Genomic DNA, 23,896 nt, shown 5'->3' on the forward strand with positions numbered 1-23,896 from the left:
AGACGGCCAGGTTAGTTGAATTTTGAGTAAAAACAAAAAACAAAAAAATACTCTGAGCAGCCGGAAGGCAGGGAAAGGGCGAGTGAACCAACCTAAGAAAGAGCAGCTGCGGGCGTAGGTGCAGACGGACCGGCGGGCAAAAGTTGCAGGAAGCATTTGTACAACCTCGAAGGCTAACGGAACAAACGAGGTAAAAACAAAATGTAACTAACGTGACGCAGGAAACCCCTAATCCGACTCTCTAACACGGACCATACGCACAGAAAAACCTCACGGTAGCATCACTAAGAGCTCGGAGCTCTTCTTACGCTGAATCGCCGAATATATGACCTCAAGGTAGTATTGTCTTTTTTGAAAACATCATAAATCAGTCTCCGTAGAGACTGTCAAAAATTGCCAATGCCGACTATATTTCAAGTCGTCACGGCGGGGTATTGGGAAAAGTTTTCAATTAGCAATAATCGCGCCTCGGATAAACCTCATTGGCTACGATACTGCCACTGCGCAAAGCTGAAGAGCAACGCCCCCCGCTCATCATCCCCAATAGGCAAGGTTCCTATTACAGAAAGGCGAGTTTGAGTCTCATGGAAAAAATCACTAATTATTGCCTGGTTGGAAATTAAACAATCATATGAAGATCTTCCAAAAATGCATAAGCTGTTTCCAAAGGTTTCTTTTCTTGGTATCACGTAACTAAGTTCTGATGGAGCATAAAGCAAAGCATTATGGGACGGAACATGCTAATCGCTTCATTCATAGAGTGAATTGGGACGGATGAAAAATGCGCTGCGTCAGCATGCTGCTCGCTTCTCTACAGATTCACAACGTAACTATCATCTCCAAAATTGTTTATTTTTTTTAATAAATTGTGGTAACCGATATATAACAAAATTTACCACTTTAACCGTTTTAAAATATACAGTTCAGTAGCAGTAAGTACATTTGTTCTTTGCTACCCTCATCACTCTACCTCTCCAAAATTTTTTCATCATCCCAAATTGAAACTCTGTACCCATTAAACACTAACGCCCTCCCCATTCCACCCTTTCCCAGCACCTGGCAACTTCTGTTTTCTGACTCTACAAATCTGACTCCTCTAACTACCTCATATAAGTAGAATCATACAATATTTTATTTTTTGTGTCTGTTTTTGTGGGAAGTTTTTAGGTTTATTTCTTTAATCTCTATACACAATGTGAAGCTGGAACTCAGGATCTCTGGATCAAAGAATTGCATGTTCTTCCCATGGAGCCAGACACCTGTCTGGCTTCTCTCACAGCATTTTTTTTTTTATTTTTTTAAATTTATTATTTTTTTTAAATTTACTCACGATAGGCACACAGTGAGAGAGAGAGGCAGAGACACAGGCAGAGGGAGAAGCAGGCTCCATGCACCGGGAGCCCGACGTGGGATTCGATCCCGGGTCTCCAGGATCCCGCCCCGGGCCAAAGGCAGGCGCCAAACCGCTGCGCCACCCAGGGATCCCTCATAGCATGTTTTAAGGTCTATCCATGTTGTAGTATATATCAGAATTTCATTCCTTTTTATGGCTGACTAATATTCTACTTATGGAATTTTATTATCCATCCATTATTCTATGAATTCACATTGCTTCCACCTTTGGCTATCTTGAATAATCCTTCTACATGACAGTGGCATACTAGTATCTGTTTGAGTCCTTGTTATCAACTCTTTTCTGTGTATAGTTGGAAGTGGAATTTCTGGATTATATGGTAATTCTTTATTATTGTTATTATTGTAACTAAGATGTAAACAGAAGTCTCCAAGAAAGTGACATTTTCCCATTTTATTACATTTTTACAGTTTTTATTTACTTATTTTAAAATATGTTATTTATTTGAGAGAAAGAAGGAAAGCACAAGAGGAGGGAAGGGGCAGCAGGAGGGGGAGAAGCAGATTCCCCCCTGCGCTGGAAGCTGGAAGTGGGGCTTGATCCCAGGATTCAGATCATGATCTGAGCCAAATGAAGACACTTAACCGATGACCCACCCAGGGGCCCCCTCCCAACATTTTATTTTATTTTTAAAGGTTTTATATAGGGCAGCCCCGGTGGCGTATCGGGCTCCCTGCATGGAGCCTGCTTCTATTTATTCATGAGAGAGAGAGGCAGAGACATAGGCGGAGGGAGAAGCAGGCTGCCTGTGGGTAACTCTGTAGAACTTGATCCTAGCCCGGGATCTTGACCTGAACCGAAGGCAAACACTAAACCACTCCCCCAAACATCTTACTATAAAAAATTTCAAACATGAGGGGTGTCTGGCTGGCTCAGTTGCTAAACCAAGAGACTCATGATCTCAGGGTTGTAAGTTTGAGCTCCACTTTGGGTGTAGAGGTTACTTCCTTTTTTTTTTTTTTTTTTTTTTTTAATTTTTATTTATTTATGATAGTCACACACAGAGAGAGAGAGAGGCAGAGACACAGGCAGAGGGAGAAGCAGGCTCCATGCACCGGGAGCCCGACGTGGGATCCCGGGTCTCCAGGATCGCGCCCTGGGCCAAAGGCAGGCGCCAAACCGCTGCGCCACCCAGGGATCCCTGTAGAGGTTACTTCCAAATAAACTATAGTTGTTGTTTTTTTAAGTGTTGTTTTTTAACATGGGCTCGAATTCACAACTCTGAGGTCAAGACCTGAACTGAGGGCACTTGGGTGGCTCAGGTCATGATCCCAGGGTCCTGGGATCAAGCTTGGCATCCGGCTCCCTGTAGAGCCCATTTCTCCTTCTCCCTCTACCTGCCACTCCCATTGCTTGTGCTGTCAAATGGATAAATAAAATCTTTTTTTTTCTTTAAGTAAAAAACAAAACAAAACAAAATAAATGCCCAAACCTGAACTGAGATCAGGACTCGGCCAAGTAGGGCAGCCCAGGTAGCTCAGCGGTTTAGTGCTGCCTTCAGCTCAGGTGTGATCCTGGAGACCCGGGATCCAGTCCCACATCAGGCTCCCTGCATGGAGCCTGCTTCTCCCTCTGCCTGTGTCTCTGCCTGTCTCTCTCTCCTCTCTGTGTATTCTCATGAATAAATAAATTAAATCTTAAAAAAAAAAAAAAAAAAGACTTGGCCAACTAACCGACCGAGTCACCTAGATGTTCCTAAAATCTTTAAAAAATTTCAAACATGAAATATTCAAAGTATTGCTCAGTGAACATTCATACAGTCATCATCTAGTTGCAAAAATGATATCTTTAAAAGTCCTGTTTGGGAGTGCCTGGGTGGCTTTGTCGGTTAAGCATCCATCTTTGGTTCAGGTGTGATCCCAGAATTCTGGGATAGAGGCCCCCTCTCCATCTGGCTCCCTGATCAGCAGGGGAGTCTCCTTCTCTCTCTCCCTCTGCTCCTCCCCCTGCTTGTACTCTCTCCCTCTCAAATAAATAAATAAAATCTTTTTAAAAAGTTCTGTTGGATGCTGATGTGTAACCAATGTTTTTTTCCACAGGGTAGGAAAAATTAGTGGAAAAAAGGACTAGCAATTTGATTGATTTTAGATTATTTTACTTGATCCAATCAATGACTTAGTCATTAATTCCTGGTGTGGTGAAATTGTGTGTTTGACCAGCTGCCTTGGATGACTTCATCCTCCATGGAATGAGTTTCCAGCACTAAGAGAAATGGAAAAGTCAGCTCATTTCTCCCCAGAACCTGAGATTCTTTGGGACCTAAAAGCACAATAGCTCTGTATTAGCAGTCTCTCAATTAATGGTGCTCAGTCCACTTGGCAAGCTGAAAAACAATATGGGTTGGAAATTTTTTTTTTTTTTTTGGGTTGGAAATTTTTTATAACAAAATTTGGCTGGGGGAACATCAGTGTTTTGGCATTTCAATAGGTTTTGGTGAAACACCCATAAATGCAGAAAATATTCCTGATTACAATTTTTTTTGACTTAGTAAAAATTTTCAGTCTACATTTTGGTCCTTTCTATTAGCCAGTGTGGTCAGGTTAAGTAAGACACAAAAAGCTGTCATGTCAAGTGATTAGCAAGGTGACCTATCTGAGCTGTTGCTGGAGGTACTTCTCCCAAACTACTGAACTGGGTGACTTTATCAATATTTACCTCCACACATTCAACGAGAGGACCAGGAGTCAAACTCGGACTCCAGCTTTTACAATACTCTTCTGGGCTTCAGTTCATCTTAAAATGGGGGAAGTGGGGTGCCTTGGTGGGTCAGCGGTTGTGTGGCTGCCTTCTGCTCAGGGGTGTGATCCCGAGTAGGGAATCTAGTCCCGCAACAGGCTCCCTACGAGGAGCCTGCTTCTTTCGGTCTCTGCTTCTCTCTGTGTGTCTCTCATAAATAAATAAAATCTTTATAAAAATAAAATAAAATAAAATAATAAAATAAATAAAATAAAATAAAATAAATAAAATAAAATAAAATAAAATAGGGGAAGCTATTTCTTAGGTGGTCTTCAAGGTCCTAGTTAGCTGGCCTTTGATTATGTTCTAAATGCAAATTGATTGGTATCTTAATTTAGGTTATGCAAGAGCACAAAGGTTCTCATCGGCTGCATATTAGAAACAACTAAGAAGTTTGTAAACCAACTTGATGCCTAGACCAATTAAGTCAGAATCTCTGTAAATGAGACGTAGGCATTAGTTTTTTTTTATTTTTTAAAAAAGATTTTATTTATTTATTCATGAGAGACACACACACAGAGAGGCAGAGATATAGAGGGAGAAGCCGGCTCCTCACAGGGAGCCGCATGCGGGACTCGATTCCCAGACCTCGGATCACGCCCTGAGCTGAAGGCAGATGCTCCGCCGCTGAGCCACCCAGGCGTCCCTAATCTAGATCCATTATTAAAGCTTCTACCTTAACAATGAATTCCTAACTTAGTGCTTTTTGGATGTACTATTTTGCACCGAGCACACTGTTATGGAAACTAACCACTTCTCTTAAAGGGATGCTGAATGTTAGTTTAGGAGACAGCGATCTATCTCCAACCAAAGTTCAAAACCTCTGGCCACGAAAACCAGACAGGAGGCAGTACTAGACAATCTGGGCTCCTGAACAGTGAAGCCCAGAGGATTGTGGGACTTGTAGTTTATCAAGCATCACTTCCGCCTCGTGAACTACATTTCCCCAAATGCAAAAGTAGCCAGGCAGCTGCGTCGTCAGTCGTAAAGTGTCGCTTCAACTGAGAGAGGTGAGTGTGTTCTGCGTGGGCTGCGGGTTTCTAGACGTAGGGGGGTTGTTGTAAGGGGTACCGTATTAACTCCTTGACTTTGGTGGTACCTGGCGGAGAGCTGCTGTTCTCAAAGAGCGTGTTTTCGGCAGGGTTTCCCGAGCCCTTTGGCTCAGGGATCCAGACTAGCTATGGAATGTTGAGAGAAATCGGCGTCCTGGATCTAGGTCTGGAAAGCCAAGCATATATGATAATGTTTACTTAGGGGGTGCGTATCACTACAGAATTTCTGCATTATGTTAAGGAATATGTCAGAGCCTTGTTTTTACAGCTACAAAGCTGGGGTAGAATGGCGTTCCAGGTGTCACTATTGTGCTGTGTCCCAAGTAGCAGTGTTTGCAATTAAGGGTAAACTGAAAGAATATGGGGGAAATAGAATAAAAGATATGCATGCGCTTCGTTACGTTAATGAATAAAAAATCATAAAAATCATACATCTGAAAAATGAGTAACGACTTCGTCAGCACCTGGCACACTAGAATTCACATGTGCTCTTTAGTTTTTGTTTTCTATTTTTATTTATTTATTTATTTTTAAATAATTTATTTATTCATGAGAAACACAGAGAAAGAGAGAGAGGCGGAGACACAGGCAGAGGGAGAAGCAGGCTCCATGCAGGGAGCCCGACGTGGGACTCGATCCCGGGTCTCCAGGATCACGCCCTGAGCTGAAGGCGGCGCTAAACCGCTGAGCCACCAGGGCCGCCCTGTTTTTGATTTTTAAAGATTATATTTATTAGTTAATGAGAGACAGAGAGAGGCAAAGCAGAGACACAGGCAGAGGGAGGAGAAGCAGGCTCCATGCAGGAGCCCCATGTGGGACTCCATCCCGGGACTCCAGGACCACATCCTGAGCCGAAAGCAGACGCTCAACCGCTGAGCCACCCAGACGTCCCTGCTCTTTAGTTTCTCAAGAAATACTTCTGATTTATAAAATGGGAAGTAGGTTTATGGAACACATGGTCTCCCAAGGGATGGGAGTAACCGCATTTATAAAGGTAGTCCTCAGATGGAGACGTCTTTAGATGTAGTCATAGACGGAATAACAATGAGTTATTAAAGGATTTAAAAGATATTGGTAGTAGGCCATTAATCTTTTGAGATTTATAAGAAACAATTTCTGACCAGCGAGATTTTGCTGGGAAAAGCAGAAGAGGCCTCACGTTATGCTAGAATCCTGCTTCACCAACTTTTATTTTACACTCCCTTATTATTATTAATTATTATTATTATTTATTTATTTTGAGAGAGAGTTTGTGCTCAGGGGAGGGGCAAGGAAAAGGAGAGGGAGAGAGAGAATTTTTAAAAAGATTTTATTTATTTGACAGAGAACACAAGCAGGGGGAGCAGCAGGCAGAGGGAAAGGGAGAAGCAGGCTCCCCTCTGAGCAGGGAGCCTGATGTGTTTGGCTCCATCCTGGGACCCTGGGATCAAGACCTGAGCAGAAGATGGACGCTTAACTAACTATACCGAAGCACTGGGAGAGAGAATCTTTTTTTTTTTTTTTTTTTTAAGATTTTATTTATTTATTCATGAGAGACACAGAGACTGAGAGAGAAGCAGAGACACAGGCAGAGGGAGAAGCAGGCTCCATGCAGGGAGCCCGATGTGGGACTGGATCCCGGGTCTTCAGGATCATGCCCTGGGCTGAAGGCGGTGCTAAACCGCTGAGCCATCCGGGCTGCCCTGGGAGAGAGAATCTTAAGCAGGCCTCACACTCTGTGCAGAGCCTGACTTGGGGTTCAGTCTCACCATCTGGAGATCAGCCCTGAGCTGAAACCATGAATCTGCCACTTAACTGACAGTGCCACTCAGGGGCCTCCACTCCCTTTTAAAAATAGACATTTTTATTTTTAGAGTCCCTTGTGCCATTTTTTAAAATAAAAAGTGTACAGCTTTTCTTGGATGCAGAAATCCTTGGCAGATTCAGCAACCATTTTAAGTTCATTTCCATCTGATGGCCATGGCACAGGAGAGCTCTGGTTGTAGGGATTTTTTTGTTTGTTTGTTTTTATTTTTTATTTTTTTAAATTTTTTATTTATTTATGATAGTCACAGAGAGAGAGAGAAAGAGAGAGAGAGAGAGAGAGAGAGGCAGAAACATAGGCAGAGGGAGAAGCAGGCTCCATGCACCGGGAGCCCGACGTGGGATCCCGGGTCTCCAGGATCGCGCCCTGGGCCAAAGGCAGGCGCCAAACCGCTGCGCCACCCAGGGATCCCGTTTTTATTTTTTTTTTAAGATTTTATTTATTTATTCATAGAGACAGAGAGAGGGGGAGGCAGAAACACAGGCAGAGGAAGAAGCAGGCATCATACAGAGAGCCTGACGTGGGACTCTATCCAGGGTCTCCAGGATCACGTCCTGAGCTGCAGGCGGCGCCAAACCGCTGCGCCACCGGGGCTGCCCTTTTTGTTTGTTTTTTAAAAAGATTTTATTTATTTATTCATGAGAGACACAGAGAGAGAGGCAGAGACAGAAGCAGGCTCCATGCAGGGAGCTGGACATGGGACTCGATCCTGATTGTAGGTTCTTAAGAGGTCAAAAGGACAAGTTTGACTTGGGCTGTTATGAAATAGTCCAGTGTGGAGATTTTATTTTGTGAAAGGTATTAGAAATTCTTGACCAAAAAAATTATTAAAAAGATAATAAAAAGATAGCCTTGTTGTTTTGGGTTAGACTCAAGAAGGTGTGTTGGAATTAGTTTTTACTGGTGAGGGCCAGTTGTTAAATATTCAGGGACTTGCTAGCCAATTGCTAAACCATTGGTAGCCTGAAATTGGCCTTGATGGCATTATTTTCTTGTACCTTTTTGGGGGGGTGGGAGACAGTGGTGGGAGAAGGTAGTTTACCAGCACAAGCCTGGCAAGAGTTAGTTTTCCTATAAGCCTGGAGCCCAGTGTTCACTACATTCTTAAGTTCTCAGATCCTGAGCTAGCTCACTGTCTCCCAAATTATACAAAAGATTGACTTGAATTACAAAGTAAAATTATAAATATACTCTAGATGTGTGTGTGTGTGTGGGGGGGGTGGAAGGTGTACATTTCCAGTGAAAGATACTCTTCTTTTAAAGATATTTATTTGAGGGATCCCTGGGTGACGCAGCAGTTTAGCGCCTGCCTTTGGCCCAGGGCGGGATCTTGGAGATTTGGGATCGAATCCCACGTCGGGCTCCCGGTGCATGGAGCCTGCTTCTCCCTCTGCCTATGTCTCTGCCTCTCTCTCTCTCTGTGACTATCATAAATAAAAAATAAATAAAAATAAAGATATTTATTTGACAGAGTGTGAGTGCATGAGCAGGGGGAGGGGCAGAAGGAGAGGGAGAAGCAGACTCCCTGCTCTCAGGACCCTGGAATCATGACCTGAGCCAAAGCAGACACTTAACTAACTGAGCCACCCAGGCACTCAGTGAAAGATGTTTATTTGGGTGCCATCCTTCAAGATACCGAAGTCACTAATTCATTATCAGTAGGTTGTTCATAAAAGCATACAGTCTGCCACCAGAAATAGTATGATCTGGATTATCTACCTTATTTTTTTTTTTTTTAAGATTTTATTTATGTATTCTTGAGAGAGAGTCAGAGACACAGGCAGAGGGAGAAGCAGGCTCCATGCTGGGAGTCTGACGCAGGACTCAATCAGGGGTCTCCAGGATCATGCCCCGGGCTGAAGGCAGGCCCTAAACCGCTGAGCTACCAGGGCTACCCGATTATCTACTTTTAAAGTGAAACATTCCACATTTTAGCTTCTCTTCAAACTGTTTTGTTCTTTATTTTTTTCCCCTCACTTAAAAAAAAAAAGGTTTTTTTTATTTATTCATTTGAGAGAGAGTGTGCATGTGCACCTGACTAGGGGGGAAGTTCAGAAGGAAAGGGAGATGCAGATTCCCTGCTGAGCAGGGTGCCCAACTCAGGGCACAATCCCAGGAACCTGAGATCACGACCTGAGTCAAAAGCAGATGCCCAACCAACAGAGCCAGGCAGGCGCCCCTTTCTCTTCACTTTTCTGATCATATCTTTTAAGTCTTTAAAATATTCAAAAGAGCCCCCCCCCCCAATATACACTCTTTATATATATAGGAGCAAAAAAGATTAACTGCCAATAGGGAGGACCAGACTCTCTTTTTTGTGATGTTGAAAGTGGAGGAAGCTATTGATGGTTAATGCCTAGGTGCTCCTTTACTTTTCAGCTATAAATAAGATATCACCTTATACCTGCCAGAATGGCTAAAATCAAAGACACAAGAAATAACTAGTGTGGGCGAGGATGTGGAGAAAAAGGAACTCTCATGCACTGTTTGTGGGGATGCAAGCTGGTGCAGCTAATGTGGAAAACAGAATGGAGGTTCCTAAAAAAATTAAGAATAGAATTATTATATGATCCAGTAATTCCACTACTGAGTATTTACCCAAAGAAAACAAAAACATTAATTTGAAAAGATACATGCTCCTCTATGTTTATTGCAGCATTATTTACAATAGCCAAGATATAGAAGCAATCCAAGGATGGAAGCAATACATTCGTAGATGAGTGGATAAAGAAAATGTCAATACATGCACAGAAATATTATTCATCCAAAAAAAGAAGGAAATCTTGCTATTTGCAATCAACATGGATAGATCTAGAGGATATAATGCTAAGTGAAATAAGTCCAAGAAAGACAAATACCACATGATTTCACTTATGTATGGAATTTAAGAAACGAAACAAATGAACAAAAAAGAGACATTGACCACTACATTTGAAACTAAGGATGTACTACATGTCGGCTAATTAAAAAAAAAAAAAAAAAGAGAGAGACACAGACTCTTAAATATAGGGAAAAAACTAGTGGTTGCCACAGGGGAGAAGGGATGAAAAGGTTGGTGAAATAGGTGCAGGAGAGGGGTGCCTGGGTGCCTCAGTTGGTTAAACGTCTGCCTTCAGCTCAGGTCATGATCCCAGGGTCCTGGGGTTGATCCCTGTGTCAGGGTCCCTGCTCAGCAGGGAGTCTTCCTCTCCCCTTAACTCCCTACACCCACCCCCACCCCCCACCCCCGCTAATGCTCTCTCTTGCTTTCTCAAATAAACAAATAAAATCTTTGAAACTAATAGGTGAAGGAGGGACGCCTGGGTGGCTCAGAGGTTGGGCATCTGCCTTTGGCTCAGGGCGTGATCCTGGAGTCCCAGGATCGAGTCCCACATTGGGCTTCTTGCACCCAGGTGTCACCTTAACGTAATGTTTTTAATGTTTATCTACATTGTAGCATAGATCAGAACTTCATGCTTATAGGTAAATAACATTTCATTGTATAGATAAGCCCCATTTTGTTTATCCATTTATCAGCTGATGGTTGCCTCAGTTTTTTGTTGTTGTTGTTGTTGTTGCTTTAGTTTTTAAAACCAAGTTTCTCACATCAGGTTTCTTTCTCTGTAGAACGAGGATGAATTTGGGTTTGACTTTAAAGGCACCAAAAGGCCTCTTGATGGTGAACATCAGCAGGCAGTACTCACGCAGATCCATTGGGTTCTTTGTGCCATCAAGTCCTCCTCTGGACCCTGAGAAGGTCAAAGAGTTACAGCGCTTCGTCACTCTTTCCAAGAGACTCCTAGTGATGACAGGGGCAGGAATCTCCACTGAGTCGGGGATCCCAGACTACAGGTCAGAAAAAGTGGGACTTTATGCTCGCACTAAGCAGAAACCCATCCAGCATGGGGATTTTCTACGGAGTGCTCCAATCCGCCAGCAGTACTGGGCAAGAAACTTTGTAGGCTGGCCTCGGTTCTCCTCCCTGCAGCCTAACCCTGCACATTGGGCTTTGAGCAACTGGGAAAGGCTCGGAAAGCTGTACTGGCTGGTGACCCAAAATGTGGATGCCTTGCACACGAAAGCCGGGAGTCAGCGCCTGACGGAACTCCATGGCTGCATGCACAGGTGCAGGAAGGTCTAAATGGTTTGAATGCAGAAATGTGGGCTCCATTAGAGCAGGGACCATGGCTATCTTGATCGCTGTTGTTTTCATTAGGCCTTGAGAAAAGGATTTGGAGCAAGTTGTTTTATTTATTTCTTTAAAAAGATATTTCATTTATTTATTTGCACCTGCTCGAGAGAGCAAAAGAGAGCCCAAGAAGGGGGGAGGAGAGGGAGAAGCAGGCTCCCCGCTGAGCAGAGAGCCTGATGTGGGGCTCGATTCCAGGACTCCGGGAGATCATGACCTGAGCTGAGGGCAGATGCTTAACTGACAGAGCCACCCAGGTGCCCCTGCAAGTTGTTTATTGTGGAGTCGATCTCAGCAAACTCACTGAGGAACAAACTCAGTGGGGAAATGAAAAGCCAAGAAAAGGGTAAATTAATGAATGGGTTACTGCTTTGGTAAGCTAAAGCTCGATCCTTTGAGGAGCCCTCTGACCGTTTAGAGCATGCTTCAGAATTGTCTCACTAAAGGTTGAGGAAACTGGGGTATTTGTCCATCATGTCTCATCCCTCATTGGTTGAGGGTAAGTCTAGGGGAATTAATTCCCTAACACTGACTCTGCAGCTCTGGAAAAGGCTTCCTTGGCCAGTGAACACACTAAGAGAGATGCAGGAAGTTGCTTATAAGAGAACTGTGTGCTAGCCTGAAGGGTATTTTGAGGGGACTATGTGCAAAGTGTCAACAGCATAGGCTATAAGCTGGTGGATATCTGGTCCTAGACACGCAGAACACAGTACAGTCTGGCATATAGTCAGAAACCAGTAAATATTGATGGAATGAACACATGTAGCCCTGGCAATAACTTGAAGCTAATTGGAAACCATTTCCTTATTTTTAAGCCCCAGAGATCCTCCTGCCAATCTAGAATATATCTTGGGTGCCTACAACATGTGGTGTGCTACCTGGTGGTGTGGAGGGGTCAAACCAATATATACAATGTGAGAATTTTATTTTATTTTATTTTATTATTTTATTTTATTTTATTTATTTTATTTTATTTTTAAATTTTATTTTATTTTATTTTTATTTATTTATTTTTTATTTTATGACTAATGAGAGACAGAGAGAGAGGGAGAGGCCAAGACACAGGCAGAGGGAGAAGCAGGTTCCATGCAGGGAGCCCGATGGGGGACTCGATCCTGGGTCTCCAGGATCACGCCCCAGGCCGAAGGCAGTGCCAAACCGCTGAGCCACCCAGGCTGCCCCAATGTAAGAATTTTATATGTGAGAACTTTGTGATCTCTTTGAAGTGGGGGAGGGATCTAAAAATAATAATGTTTAACAATAAACAACTTCACACAATTGTTAAATTATGAGGTCTTTAAATTTTTTTTTTTCTTTTTTAAGATTTTATTTATTTACTCATGAGAGACACACGGAGGGAGAAGCAGGCTCCATGCAGGGAGCCCAACGCGGAACTCGATCCTGGGTCTCCAGGATCATGCCCTAGGCTGTAGGCGGCGCTAAACCGCTGGGCCACCGGGGTTGCCCAAATTATGAGGTCTTCCATAGACATGTTTTGCAAGTTCAGAGAAAGTTTTGTAAAGCTTGGAGTAATTGGTCAAGCTTTTATAGGAAAGGTGGGGCTTAAATCTAGCTCAGGTCTGACTAGCAAAAGAAGGGAGAGGGCTTTCTAAATGAAGAGGACTGGCAGCCCGGGTGGCTCAGTGGTTTAGCGCCTGCCTTCATCCCAGGGCGTGATCCTGGAGACCTGGGATCAAGTCCCATGTCAGGCTCCCTGCATGGAGCCTGCTTCTCCCTCTGCCTGTGTCTCTGCCTCTCTCTCTGTGTGTCTCTCATGAATAAATAAATAAAATCTTTAAAAAAAAAAAAATGAAGAGAACTTGTAGAGCCCAGAGGAGTCTGGCCTGGCATCTGTGGGGACTACTATGAAATCAGATTGTCTGGGAAGTCTAGACCCAGATCATGGGTACGTCTGAAAATAGTGCAGTGCAATTTGGGTCTGTCTTTAGAGACCAAAGGGGAATATTAGTGGTTTCTGAGCAAGAAAGCAACATGATAAAAATAGCATTTGAGGAAAGTCACACAGGATTAGAGAGAGTGGCTCAGGGAGGTCAGCCTGAAGGACCTAGATCTAGGTGGTACCAGGGGAATTCAAGAGTTAATGATGGCCGTGGGTCCATTAAAACTTTCTTTTCATGATGAAAATTTCAAATGTTCCTAAAAGGAAAGTAGTATAATGAACTCCCATATACCATCACTCAGATACAAAGATTTTATGATGTCTGATTTATCCCCTTTTCATGTCTCTTAAAATATTTTATTTTTTTTTAAGATTATTTATTTATTTATTCATGAGAGAGAGAGAGAGAGAGGCAGGCAGAGACACAGGCAGAGGGAGAAGCAGGCTCCATGCAGGGAGCCCGACAGGGGACTTTATCCCAGGTCTCCAGGATCACACCCTGGGCTGAAGGCGGTGCTAAACCACTGAGCCACCCGGGCTGCCCTCTTAAAATATTTTAAAATAAATCTAAGACTTTTCATTTCATAGGGGGCTGGGTTTCCAAGATAGAATTAATTAATTAATTAATTAATTAATTATTATTTTAGAGGAGGAGAGCACACACACACACACACACACACACAGGTGGGAGGGACAGAGGGAGAGGGAATCTTGAGCAAACTTCCTACTGAGTGGGGAGCCCAATGAGGGTCTTGATCTCATGACCCTGAGATCATAACCTGAGCCAAAACCAAGAGTCAGATGCTAAACTGACTGCACTACCCAGGTACCCTCCATTTTTTAAAAAAGATTTTCTTAAGTAATCTCTCTACCTAACGTGGGGCTCAAATTCACAACCCTGAGGCCAAGAGTCACATGTTCCACCAACTGAGCCAGCCAGGCACCCCTTGTTAGGGGGCCTAATAAGTAAAATAATCAACATAATCTGATACTGACTAGATAAAAAGGAGCAAATGAGTAACAAGCTTTCCCAAGGGTTCCAACCCAAGTAACTGGAGAAAGGATGGTGATGGAGAAGTTGGGGAGGGGCAGGTGAAGACAGAGACAGAGGGAAGCTGGACGGGACAGTCAAGAGGACTTGGGAGTTTGGGAGGTAGAGTAGCAGTGGAGTTGTTTTTTTTTTTTTTTTTTTTTTAAGATTTTATTTATTCAAGAGAGAGAGAGAGGCAGAGACACAGGCAGAGGGAGAAGCAGGCTCCATGCAGGGAGCCCGATGTGGGACTTGATCCTGGGTCCCCAGAATCATGTCCTGGGCTGAAGGCAGCGCTAAACCGCTGAGCCACCCAGGCTGCCCCAAGCAGTGGAGTTTTGTACAGGGGAGGGGACCATTAGCACAGAGGCATTGCAGCAGTGAAAATGGAGCATCCCCAGGGTGGAGAAGATAGAAAACTGGCCGGAAGACTGAGGAGTAGAGAAGAAATCAACTAAACCACCTTTTGTTCTTTCTTTTAGCAGCTATTTAGTGAACATCCACTGTCTGTGGGCACTGTTCGAGGTGGTGGGCATAGCACAGTGGTCAAAGGACTGAGAGTTCTTGCCCTCTTGGAGCTCATGATTAGAGAGGTAAGAAGAGACACAGAAGACACTGGGTAAGGACACCAAGGGGGAAGAGAGTTTTAAAGAGATGATGGTGATGGACAGCAACAGTCACCCCAGAGGGAAGGAGAGGGAAAGAGGGAAAAGCACTGGTTTGGCCACTAAGGAAGTCATTTGCAGTTTTATTAAGGATAAAAATGAGCCACGAGGATAAGCAGGGAGTAGTGTAAGTAAGGAAAACAGATGTACACTACTTGTTCTATAAGGCTGGCAGTAGAAGGAAGGTGAGAAGTGGTAAAAAGGTCATGAGAAGGGATTCCTAACGTGGGGGAAAGAATGGCTGTTAGGAATGGCAAGGACGGGCAGCCCGGGTGGCTCAGCGGTTTAGCGCCACCTTCAGCCCAGGGCCTGATCCTGGAGACCTGGGATCGAGTCCCGCGTCAGGCTTCCTGCATGGAGCCTGCTTTTCCCTCTGCCTGTGTCTCTACCTCCCTCTCTCTCTCTCTCTGTGTGTCTCTCATGAATGAATAAATAAAATCTTAAAAAAAAAAAAGGAATGGCAAGGAATGTTGGAGGAGTTAAAAACCTCAGGGATGAGACGTCTTTGGCAGCTTCAGGCCTCCCCAGACCAACCATTCAGTCAGCCTCTTCTTTGGTTTCAGGGTCCTTTGCTTGGACTGTGGTGCACAGATTCCTCGGGGGGTGTTGCAAGAGCGTTTTGAAGCCCTGAACCCCACCTGGAGTGCTGAGGCCCATGGCCTGGCTCCTGATGGTGACGTATTTCTCACAGAGGAGCAGGTACAGAGCTTTCAGGTCCCGTCCTGTGCTCAATGTGGAGGCCCCCTGAAACCAGATGTCGTTTTCTTCGGGGACACAGTGAACCCTGACAGGGTTGACTTTGTGCGCAGGCGTGTAAAAGAAGCCGACTCCCTCTTGGTAGTGGGATCATCCTTGCAGGTATCTGCCTTGGTCAGGGTGGTAACTGCCCCTTTTGTGGGATAGAGAGCCCCGGGGTGGCTCCCTATTTGGTTTCTCTCTTCCTACATTGAGACCTGTGTCTTCTTCTTGTAAGGTATACTCCGGTTACAGGTTTATCCTCACTGCTCGAGAGAAGCAGCTCCCAATTGCAATACTTAACATTGGGCCCACACGGTCGGATGACTTGGCATGTCTGAAATTGGATTCTCCTTGTGGAGAACTGCTGCCTTTGATAGACCCACACTGACCACAACCTGATGTTTCTGAGCCAGAAACTGGGACTTTCACTTTAATCCTATTAAAGGTAAGTTAAAGGCTTTCTTAGATACCAGTTTCCAGTTTGCATTCAACTGAGAGCACTGACAAAATATAGAAAGTTCTAGGCTTTTTAATGTATGGCCATTCTTTTTTTTTTTTCTTAAAGATTTTGTTAATTCACGAGAGACACAGAGACAGAGAGAGGCAGAGACTCAGGCAGAGGGAGAAGCTGGCTCTCTGCAAGGAGCCCAAGGTGGGACTTGATTCCCAGACCCCAGGATCATGGCCTGAGCCCAAGGCAGACACTCAACCACTGAGCCACGCAGGCGTCCCTGTATGGCCATTCTTTTTTTTTTTTTTTTTTTTTAATTTTTATTTATTTATGATAGTCACACAGAGAGAGAGAGAGAGGCAGAGACACAGGCAGAGGGAGAAGCAGGCTCCATGCACCGGGAGCCCGACGTGGGATTCGATCCCGGGTCTCCAGGATCGCGCCCCGGGCCAAAGGCAGGCGCTAAACCGCTGTGCCACCCAGGGTTCCCATGTATGGCCATTCTTAATTAAAACTAAGTTTGTTATTCTTTTATTATTTTTATTCATTTATTTTATTTTATTTATTTGAGAGAGAGCATGAGTGGGAGGGAAGGGCAGAGGGAGAAGCAGACTTCCCCCACTGAGCCTGGAACCTGACACAGGGCTTGATCCCAGGACCCCAACAACCTGAGTGGAAGGCAGCCACTTAACTGAGCCACCCAGGTACCCCACTTATTTTTAAAATATTTTTATTTTTAAAAAATATTTTATTTATTTATTCATGAGAGACACAGACTGAGAGGCAGAGACACAGGTAGAGGGAGAAGCAGGCTCCATGCAGGGAGCCCGATGTGGGACTCAATCCCGGGACCCCAGGATCACACCCTGGGCGGAAGGCAGGCACTAACCCACTGAGCTACCCAGGGATCCCCTATTTTTAAAATATTTTTATTTATTTGAGAGAAGAGTGTGAGCATGTGAGCAGGGAGAGAGGCAAAAGGGGAGGGAGAGGGGAAAAATCTCAAGCAGACTACTCACTGAGGGCACAGTTGAACTTGGGGCTCAATCTCATAAACCTGAGATCATGACCGAGCCAAAAGCAAGAGTCAGCACCCAATGGACTATTATTTTTTAAGATTTTATTTATTCATGAGACACACACACACACAGGCAGAGGGAGAAGCAGGCTCCACGCAGGGAGGCGCTAAACCACTGAGCCACCCAGGGATCCCCTGGACTATTATTTATTTATTTATTTATTTTAGACTTTTGTTTATTTATGATAGTCACATAGAGAGAGAGAGAGAGAGGCAGAGACACAGGCAGAGGGAGAAGCAGGCTCCATGCACCGGGAGCCTGATGTGGGATTCGATCCCGGGTCTCCAGGATCGCGCCCTGGGCCAAAGGCAGGCGCTAAACCGCTGCGCAACCCAGGGATCCCGACTATTATTTTTTTAAAACATTTATTTACGGGCAGCCCAGGTGGCTCAGCGGTTTAGCGCCGCCTTCAGCCCAGGGCCTGATCCTGAAGACCCAGGATCGAATCCCATGTCAGGCTCCCTTCGTGGAGCCTGCTTCTCCCTCTGCCTGTGTCTCTGCCTCTCTCTCCCTCTCTCTCATGAATAAATAAAATCTTTAAAAAAAATTTTATTTGGGATCCCTGGGTGGCGCAGCGGTTTAGTGCCTGCCTTGGGCCCAGGGCGCGATCCTGGAGACCCAGGATCGAATCCCACATTGGGCTCCCGGTGCATGGAGCCTGCTTCTCCCTCTGCCTGTGTCTCTGCCTCTCTCTCTCTCTCTCTCTCTCTGTGACTATCATAAATAAATAAATTAATTTAAAAAAAGAAAAACAATTTACGTATTTGAGAGAGAGTGTGCACACGCATGTGTGTGTGAGTGGGGGCGGGGCAAATGGAGGAGAGGGAGATGGAGAGGAGGGGGGGGAGAGAGAGAGAGAGAGAGAAAAGCAGACTCCTCACTGAGTGTGGAGCTCCACTCTGGCTTGATCCCACAACCCAAGTCAAAATTAACAGTTGGACGCTTAATCAACTGAGCCCCCCAGATACCCCTTAATTAAAATTAATTTTTAAGTATGCATTAAGCTATAATGTTCCAGATCTAGGCACGTGCCATTCATTCACTCATTCATGAGGGAGGGAGGAGAGAGGGACAAAGGGAGAAGGAGAGCAAGAATCTTTAAGTAGGCTCCACACTCAGCTTTATTGAGACATAACTCCACCCTTTTGAAGTATACAATTAAGTTGCTTTATAGTACACTCAGAAAATTGTACATTTTCACCACTAATTCCAGAATATTTTCATCATCCCAAGAAGAAACCTTATACCCATTAGCAGTCACTCCCCATTCCCCATCCCCACCACCACTCCCCAGTCCCTGCCAACAACTACTCTATTTCTGCCTATTCTAGACATTTCATGTAATATGTGGCCTTTTGTGCCTGGCTGCTCCACTTGGTGTAATTTCAAGATTCATCCATATTGTAGCATGTGTTGGTACTTTTTATCTACTTTATGAATATAACCACTTAAAAAGCTTTATTGAGATATAGAGTTCACAAACCATACAGTTTACTTATTTAATATGTACAATTCAATAGTTTTTAGTATATTCCAAGAGACGTACAACCAGTTTTTAAAAAGAGACTTTAATTTTTAGAAGAGTTTTAGGTTCACACTAAAACTGAGCAGAAAGTACAGAGTGTTCCCATAGTCTCCTTTGCCCTGTACACTCACACAGTATTTATCATTCACCTCCTGACATCTTGGTTGTTTCCAAGTCTTTGGCAATTATTAAGTTGCTGTAAACGTGTGTGTGTTTTTGAGGAGTAGAGAACTTATGTGGGCCTAAGTTTTCAATTCATTTGGGTAGGTACCAAAGAGCAAGATGGATGAATTGCACGATAAAACTATGTTTAGTTTTGTATGCAGCTGCTAAACTGCCTTCCAAAGTGGCTGTATCATTTTGGATTCCCACCAATGAATGAAAGTTCCTGTACAACCACTCTTTAAGAACAATTTTAAATTGAAGTATACTATACATGCAGAGAAGTGCATGTACTATAAGTGGACAGCTTGATGAAGACACATAGCATCTTGATGAAGGAACAGAATACTACTAGACTAGCACCAAAGAAGCCCCCTTTGCACACACTTTTTTTAAAGTAGTAGGCTCCATGCTTAGCGTGCCCACAACCTTGAGATAAGACCTGAGCCAAGATCAATAGTTGGAGGCTCAACCAACTGAGCCACTTAGGTGCCCCAACATACACACTTTTTAAACTAGGTTATTACTAGAATAATACATATTTATTGTAGAATGTTTAGATGATACAGATAAGTAAAAAGAATATAATACAAATTACCCGTTATTTCACCACCAGGATAACCGAAACTTAACATTCTGGTATAACTAAATGTTTTTACAAAAATCAAATCAAGCTATGCATATTTTAGCGCATCCCATTTTCATTTAACAAGATACGTTGACCATCCTTACATGCCCTAAATGCTGTGGTTTTTTCAGTGGTTGGCTGATGTTCACCATCATTACCCACTCTCGGCTTACTCAGCATTAACCTGTTTCATTTCTTTTCAGATACTTAAGGACTCCTCCATTCTTCCTCTAAACAATCGAAGCTCACTGAGTGCAGCCTGTAGAGGGCAGCAAACTGACTCTTTCTCCCAGACCCTCTCTGAACTGGGCAGGCTTCAGAGTCAGGTTGCCAGAGATTTGACCCTAAGGACTTTTTCAAAGCAGCAACCGCTCTTGATAGGGAAACTGCCTTTACTTGCTTTTTATCTCACCAGGTAGAAGAAATGGCCCAGGAAATATGTAGGCCAGAACGGTCTTTGGAGTGCCAACCCAGAATCTCACTAATGTAGAGGGTGAGGGGAAAAGAAAATGACTTAATTTATAATTACAAATGGTTAAATGTCTCTGAAACGTTCTGATATATATTTTTTAAAGATGAGCAATAGTATGAATGAATTTTTTATTGACTAAGGAATAAAGGGATCATAACACACCAGGTATGTGGGCTGTACATTTATATTCTTTGTTTTGTTTTAAAGATTTTATTTATTCATGAGAGACACACAGAGAGAGGTGGAGACACAGGCAGAGGGAGAAGCAGGCTTTCCACAGTAGCTGGATGTGGGACTCGATCCCGTGACTCCAGTATCACACCCTGGGCCGAAGGCAGGCTCTCAACCACTGAGCTACCAAGGCATCCCTTCTTTTTTTAATCAGCTAAAAGAGAATGAGGCTTTATGATATGGTTCTCTAAGGATTTCTGCTGGATTTCAGCTGCCAGAATGAGACACTTGCCTCCAACCTGGTTTGTAGAAAGGAAACAAGTGGGCTCTTAAACTGGTTTCTTGCCAAGTAAGGCAGCAAGACCTGTTTGATAATTGTATTAGCCAGAAGGAATCACCGTACCAGGCTAAAGGTTTCAGGACAATCTCATCACAAAGTAAAGCAGATGAAAGAATCACAGTCTATTCTAGATGGCTTTTGTCTAAGATTAGGGCAAGCAATACATGTTCATCCTGCATCTGCCTAAGAAGTGAGTTTTAGTAAACTGGGATAATCCAGGATCTTGAAACCAACACAGTTCTTTAGTCTGCACAACTGGATGTTTTCCCATAGTCATTAATTCTGAAGAGGTGTAAGGTTGTTGTAAATCTCCTTCTAGGTTTTTTGCAGAGGAGGATCTGAAGGTGCTTTGAATCCTATTTGCTCAGTTACCAAAAGTCAGTACCAGTAACTGTATTCAAATCTGGGTCTTTGGGATCCCAAACACAAATTTCATCAGTGGTTACTGATAGACATTGTAATAAAGTACTAAGGCTACAAAGATATAACTTCTTGGTTTAAAGTGGCTCACAGAGAATGTACCATTTCCTTCTCCTTATGCTCTACCAGAAAACATCACAGATTCATGCATGTAATGACAGAACGAGAGCAAATTTAATGCATCCCCTCTCATTTTATTTTGGAGGAAACTAAGATCCAGACTTACCAAAGACCATAAAACGTTGTTTCAGAGCCAGAACTAGAATCCAATACTTTGCTCCCCGGTCTTTTCTTTTTAAACAACTGCTTCGTATTTGTCCGAGGATTATGCTTACAAAGAAGTCAGCCTGAAACAGAAGTAGAAGCCAGCAGTACAACTGGCCAAGGAGACCAGGAATGGTTAAGATGCAGGAGACAGTGGAGAGCATGTTAGGTTGCTAGGGAGGAAGGCAGGCTCTATCACCTAATGCTGGCACAATTCATGCAACCAAGTCTTCAGGACCTCAGGAATGTTCACATTGTTCAGTTCTTCCTGAGGTGGAATTCCTCCCCAAAGATTTGTCCCAAAAGGAACTTGGCATTTCCTGAAGTTGATGTTCCTCATGTCTCACCTTACGTTTTTTGCTTTCTACCAGCATGGCAGTTCCTAACCCACTATAAGTGCCCTTTGTTGTAATAACAAACTGACTAGTGGCCGCTATCAGTTTGTCATTGCCCTGGTTTCAAGCTTTTAACTGCATAAGCCCAGCTTTGGGCATGACTTTCCTCAACTGCTATGGCTCTGCTATCACAGTTTTAGTAAGTAGAAGTTACAAAGGCAAACAAGTACATAACACTCAAAACCAATTTTCTACTAACTCATATTCCTTCTTTTATGCTGTCATAAATTGAGTATCTCACCTCTCCCTTAAATAATAGCATTCTTTGAGCACACTGTATCCAAAACACTATTTTGTAACACATTATTAGCTCACTTAATGAGTTAACCCCACAAGAAATGCTTGGCCATGCATAAGTCAGTTTCAGTGAATGCCAAACTTTTCCTGAGAGGATCAATTTAAGGACCAACAGGAAATTCAACACTCCTAAGGGTGACCAGCTGTCCCAGATTGCCCAGTACTGAGGGGGTTTCCTGGCTTGCAAGACTTTCAGTGCTAAAACCAGGGTGAGTTGGTTACCCCTGTTCCTAGGAACAGGGTATAATAGTTAATTGGAATAGTTAATCTGGAATAGTTCATTCCAGATACTCTATCCTTGTTGGACTGACGGTGCTCTGAGATCCAGATTTTTAATTTAATTTTTACGTCACAAAAACACTTTGTGAAGAAAAAAAAAATCGTCTGAGAAAGGAGTGTTTTTTGTTTTTTTCTCTACTAGAAAAGGGATATAACATGGCATCGAAAGCACTGAGATATACACAGACCTGGGTTTCCATCCCTGTCTTGCCACTTACTAATTACGTGAATTTGGGCAAGTGGTTAATCTTCAATCTCTTTATAGATGAGGATACTAGTAGCTACCTCACTGGGTTGTTAGGGAAGATTAAAAAAAGGTAGTGATGCATCTGAAGCTCATAGCACAGTGGCTGGCACACAGTAAGCAAATATCAGCCATTATCACTAGGCCAAACCTTTCTCTTCTCTTGAGTACTCCTTTAACTAGACTCGGGTGGATCTCCTCCAGAGCCACATTCCCTTTTTGTATACCTGTCTTTTTAAAAAGATTACAAAAGCTAAGTCTTGCTTGATATAATAAAGCCTTTCTAAAGTAAAGAGTATCCTTCTCTCTCATTCCCCATGGGAAAGTAGTATTTATGGAACATTTACTATAAAACAAGCACTGCAGGAAGCCTTTTACAAGGCGTTGACTCACCTAATTCCCACAACCCCATGATCTGCACACTATTAATTCTTTTGACAGATGAGGATCCTGAAGCTTGGAGATTTTATGTAACCAGCCCAAGTTCACCTGGGGTGACCAGGCCAGAAATCAAAGCCAGTCTATCCAGTTCCTAACTGTCTTTAATGATCCAGAAGCCCGGAGGGGAACTGCGCAATGGCACTTTGGGAGGGAAGAAGGGCAAGACTCCAGGCACTTCCCGAGGTGACCCCCACCCCCTCCACTAAGTCCTGAGAAATGAACAGGCAAGCACCAGGCGGGAAAGGGAAGAGCATTCCAAATGGAGGTCAGAACTGCAAATCCCTCCACCTTCCCCTCTTGAAACTGGGGACTTGGGGCGTAGAGGCCCTCGGCTCGCCCAGCGTCCACCTGCCTACCTCCTCGCCCCAGTCTGGCTCCCGGCAAACCAGCTTCTCCGCCCCCTCGTCCCTTTCCGGATGGAGGCCCCGGAGGAGCATCAACCAGAAACTGGCAGGGGGCTGGGGGAGGAGGGCCGTGGGGGGGGCCGAGACGCCCAGACAGGCACGCGCACCGCAGGAAGGTGGGCCCCAACGTCATACCCACGTGAGCTCGCCCTTTTTTCCCACTTGGCCCGCCCCTTCTTTTCTTCCTGCCGAATTCTGACCCTGGAGAACAGCGCACGGAAGACCCAGGAAGCCGCATCCGAAGCCCTGACCGCCACCTCACCCTGACGCCGCCTGGAGCAACCGGCACCAGCCACTGCGCCTGCGCCAGCTCGGGCCGACGCGAGAGGGGGCGGGGTCAGAGCCTGGGGGCGGAGCTTTACACTTTTTTTTTTTTTTAAAGGAACCCGGACCACGTGTCCAAGAGATACCCAATCACATTTCTTACTCGGAAGTCCCGGCGGGGCCGGGGAAATGATTGGGTTGAGCTCAGGATCACGTGATCTGAAAAGGTAAATAGAGCCACGTGGTTTTTTCCTCGAGTGCCGCAAGCCTTGGCGCCAAGATGTACCTTTGTTGAACAATTATTTAATGAGCGTATGAGGTGTGCTAAGCACTGCGAAGGTACTGTGGCTGCTGGGATATGACTGCTACCTTAGAATACCCAAAATTCAGTTCATTAAATTATTATTTATTTAAATCTCAGCCACTGTACTAGTGTTTCCCATATCCATTTCCCTTAATGAGCACCCAGCGGATACTCATTAAAAGATTGTTAAAGGGGTTTATTTTCTCTCTCCCCCCAGCCCTTGGGATAATGAAAAAGAGGTAGGGTTGT

General features: G+C 44.1%; 1 protein-coding gene, 1 long non-coding RNA gene and 1 other non-coding gene across 10 annotated transcripts; 1 reads left to right on the forward strand and 2 right to left on the reverse strand.

Moving 5' to 3' along the window:
* The first annotated feature begins 32 nt into the window (after positions 1–32).
* On the forward strand, positions 33–22,527 carry SIRT4 (sirtuin 4). 6 transcript variants are annotated; one of them, XM_038575300.1, is made up of 6 exons: positions 33–826; positions 10,613–11,110; positions 11,990–12,088; positions 15,333–15,627; positions 15,743–15,952; positions 19,556–22,527. In XM_038575300.1, the coding sequence occupies exons 2-5, from the start codon at positions 10,620–10,622 to the stop codon at positions 15,893–15,895; spliced, it is 1,038 nt and encodes a 345-aa protein (XP_038431228.1). In that variant the 5' UTR covers positions 33–826; positions 10,613–10,619; the 3' UTR covers positions 15,896–15,952; positions 19,556–22,527. The 6 variants fall into 6 exon arrangements, with proteins under 6 accessions (XP_038431228.1, XP_038431227.1, XP_038431230.1 ...); XM_038575299.1 differs by lacking the exon at positions 33–826 and adding an exon at positions 5,007–5,160; XM_038575302.1 differs by lacking the exon at positions 33–826 and adding an exon at positions 5,007–5,160 and having other exon boundaries at positions 15,760–15,952.
* LOC119866294 lies at positions 372–512 on the reverse strand. The gene has a single exon (XR_005379614.1). It is a non-coding gene; the product is annotated as a U4 spliceosomal RNA (small nuclear RNA).
* LOC119866173 lies at positions 18,135–23,401 on the reverse strand. Of its 3 annotated transcripts, none has more exons than XR_005379264.1 (3): positions 23,215–23,401; positions 20,982–21,132; positions 18,135–20,294 (listed from the first exon to the last, which is right to left on the reverse strand). It is a non-coding gene; the product is annotated as an uncharacterized LOC119866173 (long non-coding RNA). The 3 variants fall into 3 exon arrangements; XR_005379265.1 differs by having other exon boundaries at positions 20,150–20,209; XR_005379263.1 differs by having other exon boundaries at positions 18,135–21,132; positions 23,215–23,400.
* Between the last annotated feature and the right edge of the window lie 495 nt (positions 23,402–23,896).

This window comes from Canis lupus, chromosome 26 (assembly GCF_011100685.1).
Source record: "Canis lupus familiaris isolate Mischka breed German Shepherd chromosome 26, alternate assembly UU_Cfam_GSD_1.0, whole genome shotgun sequence".
Classification (NCBI taxonomy): Eukaryota; Metazoa; Chordata; class Mammalia; order Carnivora; family Canidae; genus Canis; species Canis lupus.

Bases quoted from the DNA above. Each gene is read 5' to 3' on its own strand.
- SIRT4 (XM_038575300.1), top strand. From the start codon at position 10,620: ATGAATTTGGGTTTGACTTTAAAGGCACCAAAAGGCCTCTTGATGGTG. The intron at 11,111-11,989 runs GTGCAGGAAGGT...CTTATTTTTAAG, and splicing joins CTCCATGGCTGCATGCACAG to CCCCAGAGATCCTCCTGCCA. The intron at 15,628-15,742 runs GTATCTGCCTTG...TCTTCTTGTAAG, and splicing joins TAGTGGGATCATCCTTGCAG to GTATACTCCGGTTACAGGTT.